The sequence below is a fragment of the Dipodomys ordii genome, unplaced genomic scaffold, assembly GCF_000151885.1.
Source record: "Dipodomys ordii isolate 6190 unplaced genomic scaffold, Dord_2.0 Scaffold72, whole genome shotgun sequence".
NCBI lineage: Eukaryota > Metazoa > Chordata > Mammalia > Rodentia > Heteromyidae > Dipodomys > Dipodomys ordii.
The window spans coordinates 6,820,228-6,833,902 of record NW_012267288.1 but is presented as its reverse complement, the minus strand read 5'-3'; the positions used below and the strand labels follow the sequence as shown (position 1 = coordinate 6,833,902).

General features: G+C 34.4%; 1 protein-coding gene across 4 annotated transcripts in view; it reads right to left on the bottom strand.

Annotated features, from left to right (window-relative positions):
• Dgkb (diacylglycerol kinase, beta 90kDa) overlaps positions 1-13,675 on the bottom strand; it is a 543,021-nt gene that overhangs the window by 438,959 nt on the left and 90,387 nt on the right. For all 4 annotated transcript variants that reach the window (XM_013024005.1, XM_013024002.1, XM_013024003.1 and 1 more), the window contains one exon: positions 3,915-4,055. In XM_013024005.1, coding sequence (XP_012879459.1) covers positions 3,915-4,055 — 141 coding nt within the window. The remainder of the gene's footprint in view (positions 1-3,914; positions 4,056-13,675) is intronic.

Genomic DNA, 13,675 nt, shown 5'->3' with positions numbered 1-13,675 from the left:
TGACTTTATATAGAACAATTATGTGCCCACACATGTACTTAGTTAAAAGGTCAGAATCAAAGCAAATTATGCAAGATAAGGGAAGTATTTCTATACTTATTTTTTTCCTTCCAAAAGATTTGAAAACTTCCTGTCTTTCTACTTTTTTAGCTTTATCATTGAATATCTTGTCAGGTATACAGTATTGCATTTATATTTTCTATAACATTATCAATAGGAACATACTAGTATAGAATTTGCTGTTACACACAAAGAAGCATATCGTTTAGAGGAATTTAAATGGAAATTTCTTGTGCCCATTTGTGTGTGCTTTAGTATTACACATATTTCAAATCTTACATAACAAATTCTAAAGGCAGAATTGGAGAAGTTGCTTGCTTTTTGTTTTCTATATCCATTGTAAAATGAAGGAATGCTTTCTCTTTTCTTCCCTCAGAGGAGATACAATAATAAAAACCATAAATGACAACTTTTCAAGACAAAAGTAATGTGGGACTTGAAAGGACATTACAATAAATCCTTAATAACACTCCAAAAAGTACAGCAGTGGGCCTAACATTTGGAGAGCAAATCGCTCTATCATGTTGTCATCTACTCATGGAGATGCCTGATAATCGATGTCAACAGGAGAGAAAAAAATGGAATCCTTCACAACCCCAGCACACATGGGGTGTGTAAAAACATATACTTCTCTACCTAAGATCCTCAAGAAAGACAAAGATGACAGATTAGGTCAAGGGAAGCAAATTGAAGAAATGTCTCATAGGTGAATTCAGGATGGTTAATTTATTTTTTTGTTCAAGGAGATGAACTTTATACTAAACCTTGTGTAAATACCTAGCTGAAGAGGCTAAGTTGAAAAACAGGAAATGTCAGAAGGTATACATAGATTTATAAAGTATTATTTTGCTAGAAAAGATGTTTCTTTCATGAATATTAACAATGTGTTTATTATTTTACCTAACACTTCAGGTAAAAGAATCTCATAAATACTGCTACTATTTATCAGTTCCAAGAAAAGAAATCATTTCAGATGAGTTGTGTATATGTGGGTACATGGTGGGATTCACTAGACACAAGAAATTTTGCTAAGCCAATGAATCCTTTAATATGGCCCCTGAATAAATAGGGAACAGTGTGGCGTGCAACCTGTTAGGAATGCAAATCCTCAGGCCATGCTTCAGACTGCAGAATGACACAGGCCCAAGGTAAGGCCTGTAGCACACTGTGGGCTTTCAGCCCTCCTGGAGACCCTGATAAACTATGAAGTCTAGGAAACTATGATTTAAACTAATGGATATTTGTTCCTTTCTGCTTAGCTCCCTGAAAGAGAGATCCAAGTTCACTGATCATTGCCTGAACAAGTTAAATGTTTTAAATGCATTATTACCCCTATTTTTGTGCATAGTAATTGCTGTTTCTTCTTTTATCATTCTCACTTTCATTGTGTTTAATAAGTAATAATCTTATGAAAGTTAGTATGTATTAAACTAAGCACTGTTCTAAGAATCTTAGAGAGCATTGTTTTTAAAAACGATTCACAATCTGACTTGTTGAATTGAAACTCCTCTGTACAACGGCTTAAAATAAAATTGTATAAAAAGTAGACATGTAGGCCTACTTCAACTGGTAAGAATGCTAGCATAGCAAGTTTGTGGTTCTATGTTCAAATCCCAGTATCACACATACACACACACAAAAAAAAGAAAGAGAGGGTGGGGAGGGAGGGAGGCAAGGAGGGTGGAGGGTGGAAGGGTAGGAGAGAGGGAGAGAGGAAAGAAAGAGGGAAAGAGAGAAGGGAGAAAAGAGAAAGAAAATCTTTAAGGTAGAATACATGAGTAAGAATATGCGAATGTTAAGAATTAGTAAATGTGAATTTGTAGAAAGGTAAATACGGTAAATTGCTAAGAAAGTGATAGAAGGAAAAAAAGATTCTTATTTATAAATGTGGTAAAGAATAAGGCATAGGCATTAAAAAAGACCATAGTTCTGATGATTTTGATACTGTAGCTAGAGTACTGAACACCATCTCAGGACAGCAGAGATTAAAATTAGAGTATCACCTACTTTAAGGAGTCTGATGAAAACTGAAACAATAATAATAACAGGATATTCAAATCTGGAGGCATGGTTTAACTAAAGATGTATCTGATGACAGCAGAAAAATAGATGGAAAACTCAATGAATAAAGGCGGGGTACAGAAGGGCACCTTGCAGGGCCATTTGACTTGATTCCTCAAGTGATTTTGGAATGTGAGTTACTATTCTTCCTGAAATCATGCACAAAGACCAGGCTGGTTAAGAATTCAAACAGAAAGCCAAAAATTCTAGTTCTTAGGAATTTCACCTAAAGAGCAACATAATACTTATTATCCTATAAGTAATTAAATTGCAACAGCAAAGGCCAATTGGGGAAAGGTTTATGATGACTTTGTTAATTCTCAGATCTGGGAAAAAAGTATTCAGCTTTATATCTTTGTAATCTCCCAAATATGGTCCAGATAACACCTGAGCAAACTTTCCTTCTGGCCCATACATCAGTATAAATTCATTGAATATTAATATTTATTTTGGAAGGAGAGAGATTTCTGCAGTTCTTAGGAATACAAAATAAATCTTGAAATGCAAATATTCAAAATTTATGAATAATAAATATATTTAAAGAATGATATCTATATGATTTATTCATAACCTAAGCAGGTGTGACTGACATGATCATATTATGGTAAATTCCTTATTGGTCAGAAAAATATCTCAAAAAGTTACTATGAAGTGCAACTAAAAAAGTCTTTTTTCTTCTTTTTTTATTGGTCATGAGGCCTGAACTCTAGGCCTGGGTGTTGTCTCTCTGATCTTCAGCACTCTACCACTTGAGCCACAGCACCACTTCTGGCTTTTTCTGCTTATGTGGTGCTGAGGAATCGACCCCAGGGCCTCATGCATTCAAGGCAAGCACCCTACCACTGAGCCACCTTCCCAAGCCCCCTAAAAAAGGGTCTTAATCTTAATTCTGAAATATTAAAGTTTTACATTTGCTTTAGAATTATTAAAGTTTGAATTCATTATATTCACTATCATTTTAGTAGCAAAAGCATTTAAATTCTAATATGATCAGATTAATCTGATTATTGAAGAAACTATCAGCACTAACCAAGAGCTTAGAGGAGAGAACGGATTATCAAATTATCAGATTTAGAATAAATGAAAAATATTGTCTTGAATTGTAGTGTGTATGGATTGCCACCAGAGAGTGCTCAGTCTCCATACTTAATAATAGAGAACAAGTCAGTACTTTCAACTAAAATGCTCTTTCTCACCATAGAAAAAATAAAGGTATTGTTTAATTTCTTAAATAATATTCAGAACTTTTAATTATGTGTGTGTGTGTGTGTGTGTGTGTGTGTGTGTGTGTGTGTGTGTGCGTGTGTGTGCTGAGAACTCTCAACTTTGGCCTTAGAGAAAGAATCTCTGCCAGATTGGTGCTTCCTGGGGAGAAGGGACTTCACCTTAGGAGAAGGTTACAGTCTGTATGAGGACAAGGAACTTCCTTGGTTAGTAGTGGGAAGGCCTCTCCTCACAAACAAATATTTTCACAAAATAATTCAATGGATAATTGTCAATAGCATCTGTATATTTCTAACTTTAAAAAATCCCTGTGGCGTTAAGAAAAATCTTATAATAAAAAATTGGCTTAAATATAATCATAGTCAATTGAACTTGGCAATAATGTAAAGTTGATAGATTTCAACATCCTTTGTCTGCCTCAGAAGGTGGAATTGTTCTAGTTAAACAAAGTCACTGACTAAAGCATACGTTTTGGACACTTGCAGTGAGTGTTACTTACGTGTGTCAATATGCACCCCTCTATATCAACCCCCAGCGGAGCTCAGTAAATTAAATAAACAAATGCATACACTCCAGCTTATCTTCCGGCCTTCCTCTTTCCAGGAGAGACAGGTAGCAGACAATGTCCTTCAGGTGGATAACTTCTGGGGAACATGTATTTGCTGGGGAACTTCGGGGAGGGGTGATGGCTCCTTTATTCATTCTCAGACCTGGAAAAGAACATTTTTCTCTGTATTTTTTTTAAAGACAGCCCCTAGCTTTCAAACATGAAATGAATTAAGAAAAAGCAGACAGATAACACACAGGCAATGTAAATATCTACATACAAATTCTCTGGATTTCCACCATAGGGAAGAGTCACACAGATCCTACAAGTGATAGAAATTAGAGCATTCTTTGGGAAATAGGGATATGGGGCTGAGCTGCTGGCCACTGGAGGCATCCCAGCCGAATCTTATTGGGCAGAATGAGTTGATAACACAGAGTTAATGCATAAAGGCTAACTGTCTATTCCACCTTACTGTGTGTTAGTCAATGACAGATATAAATTGGCTGGAAAGATGCTAAAAATCTGTCTTTCATGATAAACTGAAGAAGAAATATGAGTCTGCCACACTGTGATTTATATACTTGATAATAACTATTCATTCACCAAAAATAAAGTGTTTATGTCAAATATTTGGCAACAGTATAAAAAGAGAGCTTTGCTGTCATCAAAGAAATTGTCAATTAGTAAGAGTGAAGGAAACATAAAAGTCTAGATTAATATGATGCACATTTGATTAGGAAGTAAATATGAATACTGTATCATGACTTTTAAATATGATCCTCACTATACTTCTAGAAAGTGAGTAATTGTCCTGATGCAAGACAGAGAACAATTATAAAGATCAGGACTTAAGTGCCTGTTCTGACTGAAGCTTGCTCACAATGCGTTTTTACTTACAGAGAACTGAAAGTAAACCCTATTTATATTCTCTGGTACCTCTGACATCAAAAGAGGGTTTCAGTTGAGATTACTGAGTGGCCATGGGCTTTTCATTCAATTTAAGCCTATGAAAATGAAGAGGTTAGGCCCAAAGATAGTGTGCAAGTTTGTGCTGCTTGAGCACAGATGCGCTTGACTTCATCCCTTCTAGGCAATCTACTTCTTTCTGTGTCTAAGTTTCTTTGGTGCCAATTATCTTATCCAGCCATCTCAAAGTACTCAGGAAAATAATTTAATACTTGATGAAAGCCTTTAGCTTTCTCATTACCAGGGTTAATCCTTATGACACTTCCTTTTAGCAGTGTGTGATATAACATAGTATACTACATACTATATAATAATAATACATATAATACACAATAATAAAACATCATAGTCGGACCTGTAGTACATATTTAAGTCTCATACTAAACTGTAGATTGAGTATTTTACATTTACAGCTGAATCAGGCTCCTAAGCAACAGTGTCCCAGAGTTTCATAGTACCAAGGTAAATTCATACAATACTTTTCCTAATAACTTGTAGAGTCATTTTTTTCTTCAAGGCCATTAATAAGTGGAAGGTTACAGATTAATTTACACCTAAAGTCATCAGACACATACATGCATGCACATCATTAGTGGGTTTCCAGATGTTCCAACATTATTTCTATCTTAATTTACTGCCATTTTATCCTATTTAATTTCATTCTTAAGAGTTTGTCAAACCTTTTAAGTTGTAAAATACTGCTATTCATCCTCCTTGTATTTTCTTTATCCAACCCTGGCTTCAAATATATCCTTACTTTTCATATTCTGCTTATACTTATGAACAAATATAGACAGACAGTCAGACAGACAGACAGAAAGACAGACAGACAGACAGACAGACAGATAATGAACTTTTCTTTACTATAGATGTATCAATGTTTAGCTAATACAAAGTAATAGTTATTTTTAAAGGAGGCAGACAGAAAAAATCTTGAGCCTTAATATAAATCCCAAGTAACTTCAACTAAATAATTCCAACTAAAGCTTAACAGCTGCAGGAACAAGAAGTTCCAACTTTTAATAAAAAATATTTTGGCTCTGACCCTTGACATGACCATAACTTTTAGACTTAGAGAACACAGCCCTTGAATTACGGTTGGATAAACTATGACCTAACCCAGCCTGCCTGGTGAGCTCATCCATCCTCTTAAGGTTTCTTCCAAGGTACTAAAGTGATATAATCAGCTCAATATAACCATTTAATATGAAAATCTCACAATAAAACTAGGATGATAGGAAAGAATATGCTGCCTCATTTCATCAGAAGAAAGATAAGACAATTTGTGCTTATAAATCTAAGGTACATAGTGCATGATTTCCTAATACCATATTGAGCATAAATAACCAGGGAATGTAAGAATCATATAATTTTCTGTTCATATTTTCTGTATGTAAGACATATATTGAGCATGTCAATACACATATATTTGTCATCACTTTTTTGTGGGAAAATATATTTAGTCACTCATTTGCATTTCCCTTGTTAGTGAAAATTTATTAGCTAAAAGCTATGCATTCAATGTTCATACTTTTACATTTCAAATTTTTAGTTTACTTTAAAAGAAATGGTTCTATATCCAGTTCATACACTGGAAAACTGGACTTTCTGAAATTTCGACTCTTCCAAATTAGACTCTTCCAAAAATCTAATTGTAGCCAAATTTGGTAGGTAAAATAATTACTGTTTATAATGGTTTGTAGGCTGTATCAAAGAAAAAGATAAATTATTTTCACAATTATTTTTAACAAAAAATGTAGAACTAGTCTTTGTTAATGTTTTATGACTCAATTTTTAGAGACATTTATTTTTCATAGCAAGCTTGAGAAAGGCATAGAAATTTCTTAAATTCAGAGTTTCCTCATGCATGCTGTCTTCATTCCCAACATCTATTTACATTTGGTGCAAGTGATGAACCTACATTAAACACCATTGTTATCCAAACTCCACAATCTATATGAGATTAAAATGTGCTGAATGAAAGCGAGTGCTGGTGGCTCACACCTGTAATCCTAGCTACTCAGGAGGCTGAGATCTGAGGCTCACGGTTAAAAGCCAGCCCAGGCAGGAAAGTCCGTGAGATCCTTTTATCCAATTAAACCACTAAGAAAACCTGATGTGGTGCAGTGGCTCAAGTGGTAGAGCAAGCACCTTGGGCCGAAAAGCTGAGGGACAGAGCCCAGATCCAGAGTTCAAGCCCCATGACTAACAAAAATTAAAAAATAAATAAAACCCAGAAAACAAAAAATGTGCTCTAGGAGTTTGAATCAGTGTGCTAGCATTATAAGATACCAATCAATTCTAAAAATCTGTGCTGTGCATATTCATCATCTGCTAACAACCAATTAAATATTTTTTCTTCCTTATTATGCCTTTTCTAATTTGTCTGTGTGTGTGTGTGTGTGTGTGTGTGTGCGTGTACGCGTGCACTAAGGCACATAGAACCAGTCCTAGGCCTTGAACTTAGAGCCTGCGCACTGTCCCTGAGCTTTTTTGCTCAAGATAAGAGCTGTTAAGATTCAGCTCTACTTCTGACTTTTTAACAATTGATTGGAGATACTTTCCACTCAGGCTGGCTTTGAAACATGAACCTAAGATCTCAGCCTTCTGAATATCTGGTGGCAAGAGGCACCAGCATCAGGCAAAAATATTTTATGTTTGCTTTTTTAAATTGGAGTTAGAGAGACTATAGCTTTTTAAAATTGGTTTATTTCACTTAGTAATATGCAACTATGACCTCTATGTCTTTTACTAGGTCGATTATTTCCTTTCACCGCTAACATTCCATACTGTAGATGTAGTCTTCCTTATTCATTCAATTCTCTGACTTTATTAAATTCTGAGATGATAAATTGGAAAGTCTTCCTGTTCCCACAGCCCTCCCCAAGATCAGCCTACATCCTCAGGCCATGAAAATGTTTCTTCATATTTTCATTTTGTTTCTTTTGACAGCAGGCCTTAGGCCTCAATCTCTCTTTTAGAAGGTTATTTTGCACTCTTTTCTACCTTTTAGAATATTTTGCATTTTTTCTATATCTGTCTGGAGGTGTTTTTCCCCTAAACTTTCACTGTGATCCATTAGATTGCACTGATTAAAAGTTCTTTAAAGTAGCTTGTGCAGATAATTACTAACCAGCACAGAAGACAGCATATGGAGGGTAAGAAAGTGAAGTCTGCTGTCTTGACTGCAGCTCCTCAATTAGATGCTAAGTGGAACCCTACATTGCTCGTCAGCAGTAATATTCTTTGATGAAGAGGCTCAACACTGCATTTCCCTTTAATAAGGAACATTTTGCTCATTTAATCACTGGTGAAATTCTGTGTAGAACTGAAAGTGAATTTGAAGCTAAGCAAACAATAGGTGTTTTTCCTTGTTGATTTTTGTTGTTGTTTGTTTTGTTTTGCTTCATGGTTATATTTAGTTCTAAAGGTGATGTGTTTAATTGATATGCAATTTGCAAGTTCTCTCATTTGCCTCAAGTTACACTACTTTAAATATTTTGTCACATGACTGAAGTAAAAGTGCATAGAAAAATACAATATGGACACATCTATACATAACTATATCTATATGGTTGTATAATATACAAGTAAGTGTAAAATAGTTTAAGTAAGCCTGAAATTCAAGTGCGTTATTTTTATTAGTAATAAGTACTTCTTAATCCAAGAACATTTTTCTGTTGCTAAGACATGTATATAGGTATACACACATATGCATATACTAACTCTCAAATTTTTGAGAATCACATCAAAATCTAATGTGCCTATATTAGTCATATTCTTCAAGCCTATGATTTCCCCATTATGCCTTAAACAAGCTTAAAACTAGCTTTTTTTAAAAACAAGCTTAAAAGTTTTGTTCTAATAAATTCTGGTGTCAAGTCTCAATTATTAATAAATAAGTTTTGAATATACATTAATTAATGTTGTGCCACATCCGTTTCTGATCATGAACATGGCAGCATGATCTGTGCTATTTCCCTTTATCTCTTAAAATTAAATATGGAAAAAGTAATAACATGGAGCACATTAATAAACTCACAAGACAATAAAACACTAATAATTTAGCTTTATGGTATAATTTCCAATATCGATCCAAATGGTCTTTTTGAGCCATGTGGATAATCAAGAGTAACGACAGTTGATATAGTACATACATGATTTTACTGATTTTTACACTTCCTAATCTTCCAACTATTCTTGTCTTTGGATAGCATTGTAATTATGATTCTTCTTTTTCAACAAATGGGAAATAAAATGAGGCAGACTCAATTATATATCAAAAGGGAATGTAAAGTAGATACTGCTCATAATGTGAGGACAGATAGTCCCCAACATGAGACAAGGGCCAGAAAAAAATGTTTTGCCTGACATCATGCACTGGGTTACATTTGTACAGACAAGAGCAAAGGAAAAAAAAATCTCTAACTCAATTATAAGCATCAGACTTGAAATAGTACAGGTATTTGAGAGTAATGTTCCAGGATCAGAACAATCTCAGTGAAGGCATAATGATAGTCTCTAACTGTATGTATGTACAATACTTTTTTCAGCGTGGTTTCTTTGACTATTGGGCGGTAAGAACATAAGTTCAGTGATTCAGGAAGCTCCTCCTCATGAAGCTATTAATAGAGCCAGTAGCTGAAGACTGGCCATTGATTCTCAGCTTTCACCTCTCTTCAAAAGCAGTAAAAATAACATCTGTCTATATTACCACAGTCAAAAAAAAAACCCCACTTCAGTGATGAAAACGCCTTAAGTATAGTCTGTTCAATGCATAGTCTGTTCAATGCAATATTAGTAACCACATCAAGCTCTTGACCTCAGCACATGACTGGGGTAATTGAGAACAGAATTTTTGCTTTAATTTTTAATTGATTTAAATTTAAATGAACACGAGTGGCCAGTAGCCCCCGTACACATGTAGTGCCACTCACATATTTCTGTGGGTAGATAATAAAAGTTTGATTGAGTCTTGGAATAGTAGTGAATAATCTCAGAACTCAGGTAGTAGGTAGCAGGATTGCAAGTTCAAGACCACTCTGAACTACATAATGAGACTCTAATGAATGAACAAAACAACGCATAAATGAACAAACAAAAATTTGGTTGAACTGTTCTGTCATCTAAATCCATCCAATTATGAGACAAAAATTAAAACATCACATATTAAAAAGACAATGTTGTCTAGTTTAAAAAAATGTCATATAAAAAGGAATTCCAAATGATACTCTGTAAATTTGATTCAACTCTTTCAGATACTTCAGGGACAAAAATTCAAAGTCAAATTAACTTTAGGCTCTCAATGCATACTAAAACTTTGGAATATAATATTTATATAAATAATGTTGATTGGAATTCATTAAACATTTAAAATGCATCCAATTCTATTTTAAATATTTAACCTGCATTATGTATTTCAGACTCATAAATCCAGTAAAATAGATACAATTAATACTCCCACTTAAAATGTTAAAACAAAGAGGTAAAGACAAGTTTCCCTATTAGAATTTAAAAGGCAGTCTCAATTGAGACTTTCTATTTTAGCCATGGCTCTAGGAAGCTACAGGGAGAAAAATAAACTGGAGAATCCATCTTCTGACTCTCAATAAATAACCTTTTCTTTAAGGGGTATATTGATTAATTTACAAACCCTTGGGAAGAAATTAGAAATCCACAACTGAGAGGTCAGAATTTTAACTATCTGTGCTTTGGTCCAGCGATTACAGTAAATATTTGTGAGTATATTTATATGTGTATGTGTGTGTGTACACAGACATGTACATACACACATTTTCATACTTTTTACTAGCAGTTCCTCATAGTAAAATAAATCCTGAATGAGTTCTCTCATAGCTGACCCATATTTTTTAAAATACATGCCTAGAATTGTTTTCATAAACACAAATCCAGATAAATATTAAGTATGTTTAATATTAGTCATTTAAAACCATATCATAGGAAATGAGAATAAAGAATTCAACCAAACAATTTTTTAAAATCACATTTCCATGGTGCTCTTATTCTAGTGGAGCACAGCAAATACTCTGCATGTCAAACATCATGGTGTATGTCTATCCTCTCTCAGATAGTTTTCCAGCACATCATGTATTAAATATGCAATACATATTAAATTAATACATATTAAATGAGCAATATGTATCTCTTTCAGAATACCACATAGATTATCTGCCTTTACTGGAGTATTACAAATTGGGCATATTCTTTAAAAATGCACAAATAGTATATATTCTTTTGAAAGAACAAAATTTGTAAGAAAGTACTATCATTTAATATATAATGTTTAAGGTACAAACAAAAATACAGAAAAATTTTATTCTTGATTAAAAAATGAGAAAATATGGAAAACGAAAAGACAATTTCATCAAGAATATTTAAGTAAGAGAATAAAAAAGACTCATATAATCAACTACAGCATATTAAAAAAATTCAATAATTAAAACCTGAGGAGAATAGTTTCTTTATTGACAGTACTTTAAAACCAATTTTCTCTGATAGTAAGCATAAAGTCTTTACTGGTGTAAATGTATGTGCAGATTACAGAAGCTACTACTACTAATAGTTACAAATAGAATTTAGTACTATAGTCGTAGGTGTAAGAGTTCATAAAATTAAACATAAATTGGCTAATGGAGAAAAATTTCAGTTATTTCTGGACCATTTGTTCATTCATATATAATTATCAACAGTTAGTGTTGATATTAAACATGCATAAATATATTCTAAAAATTAGCTATAAGCCAGAAATCTTCATGATTCATGGTTATACAAATAATAGTTCATTTGATTTGTGTTTAGAGATCCTTATGGCTCTGGTTTAAACTATGGAAACTGAAGGAGCATTTTAGACTTTAAAAGTCTATCAAGCTATGTCTCATTTAAACACACACACATACACACACACACATACACATTTGTATCCTCAAGTCAGTCCTTTAAAGCATAGTTTCTTTCTCAGCACAATTAATAAAATATATTTCTTTATGAGCAGATTCTAAAATCATTTGACAAAAAAACATTTTCCCCAATGTTAGGGAATTTCATGTTCATTTCTTCTTATCCTTACAAACAAAGTAGAAGTTTTTATCTGGTTCTGTCCAAAAGAAATCCTTGACAATGTGACTCCGGTTTCAGGGGGAACATGAAAGGAACTAAATTCTACTGTTGGTACTAAAGTTTATTAATCTACCTAATTTAATGAATAGCACAAATCAAGTATGTATATCTTCCATCAGATGGGCAGTAGAAAGATTAAAAAACAAAGGAAAGATAAAATAACTCTTTCAAGGATAGTTGTTCTTATTCTCAATCTTAAATATCTTCAAGGCCTTTTTTCTTCCCTCTTCAAGAAAGCCTTCATATCACTGGAGGTGCAATTATTTTCTGGCTTAGAATCTTGCAATCACTCTCTAATATTTTTCTGGTTAGAGTTTGTTACTTAGCAGGACAAGGAAAACTCTCCCCCACAGGGTCTTGGCACCTCAGCTCACTCTTCTGCTGCCCTGCTGTCACTTCATCTACAATAACCCAGCTAGGGTCACAGCATGGATCAGACTGCTTAGAGCTCCTAAGTTTACATTCCTCAAGCCTCTTCAAGTTTTCAGGACTCTGAGTCTGTCAGGTCCTTTCTTCCAGTCTCTCCTCTAGAGCCATGTCCAATGCAGAATGGGTCATAACCATCATCTGCTCTGGGACTGACAATAATGCCCTTTACCTTTGTGACCTTTACCAATGTTCAAGTGGGTCACAGATTCAGTCATCTCAGTCTTCATTTCCACTTCCTATCTCCTTTACCTCTTTTAGTCAGTATTCATGACCACCTGACAGGCTATATATGTTAATTTGTCTGTCTTTGTTTCTGTCACATGATTAGAAACAAGTTATATCTTTTAATTTCACTCTCAAAGACCTATATGGTAAAGGCTTTGTCCCGAGGATGACACTATTTGTGTGTGTTTGTGTGCGTGCTGGTCCCCGGGCTTGAGCTCAAGACCTGGACATTGTCCCTAAGTTTCTTTTTCTTTCTTTTTTTTGTCGGTTGTGGGGCCTGAACTCTGGGTCTGGACGCTGTCCCTCAGCTCTTCAGCTCAAGGCTAGTGCTTACCACTGGAGCCACAGCACCACTTCTGGCTTTTTTTTGCTTATGTGGTGCTGAGAAATCAAACTCAGGGCTTCATGCCTGCAAGGCAAGCACTCTACCACTGAGCCACCTTCCCATCCCCTAAGTTTCTTTTGCTCAAAGCTAGCGCTCTTCCACTTGAATCACAACTCCAGTTCTGGCTTTGTTTTGGTGATAAATTGGAGATAAAGACTTCACAGATTTTCCTGCCCCATCTAGCTGGGTACAGAAATCCTTAGATCTCAGCCTCCTGAGTAGCGAAGTTTATAGATGTGAGCCATCAGTGCCCAGCATCTGTAAGAGGTGAGAACTATTCTTCTGAAGGCACAAAATTTGTACAAAGGTGCTATCATTTAACATATAATGTTTAAGGTGCAAATAAAAATAAAGAAAAAAATGTATTCTTGATTAAAAAAATAAAATATGGAAAACTAAAAGACAATTTCGTTAAGACTATTTAGGTAAGAAAATAAAAAGAATCTTATATAATCAAGTACAGCAAACTAAAAAAAAATCAATAATTAAAACCTGAGGAGAATCTTCTATTGACTGACAGTCTTTTACACCCAGTTTCCTCTGGTTGTAAACATAAATTCTTTGGGTTATTAGGATATTCCCTTGTAGGTTACAGGGCCCAGGACTGCTCTAACACGAACTCCCTCCTCCCTATGCTG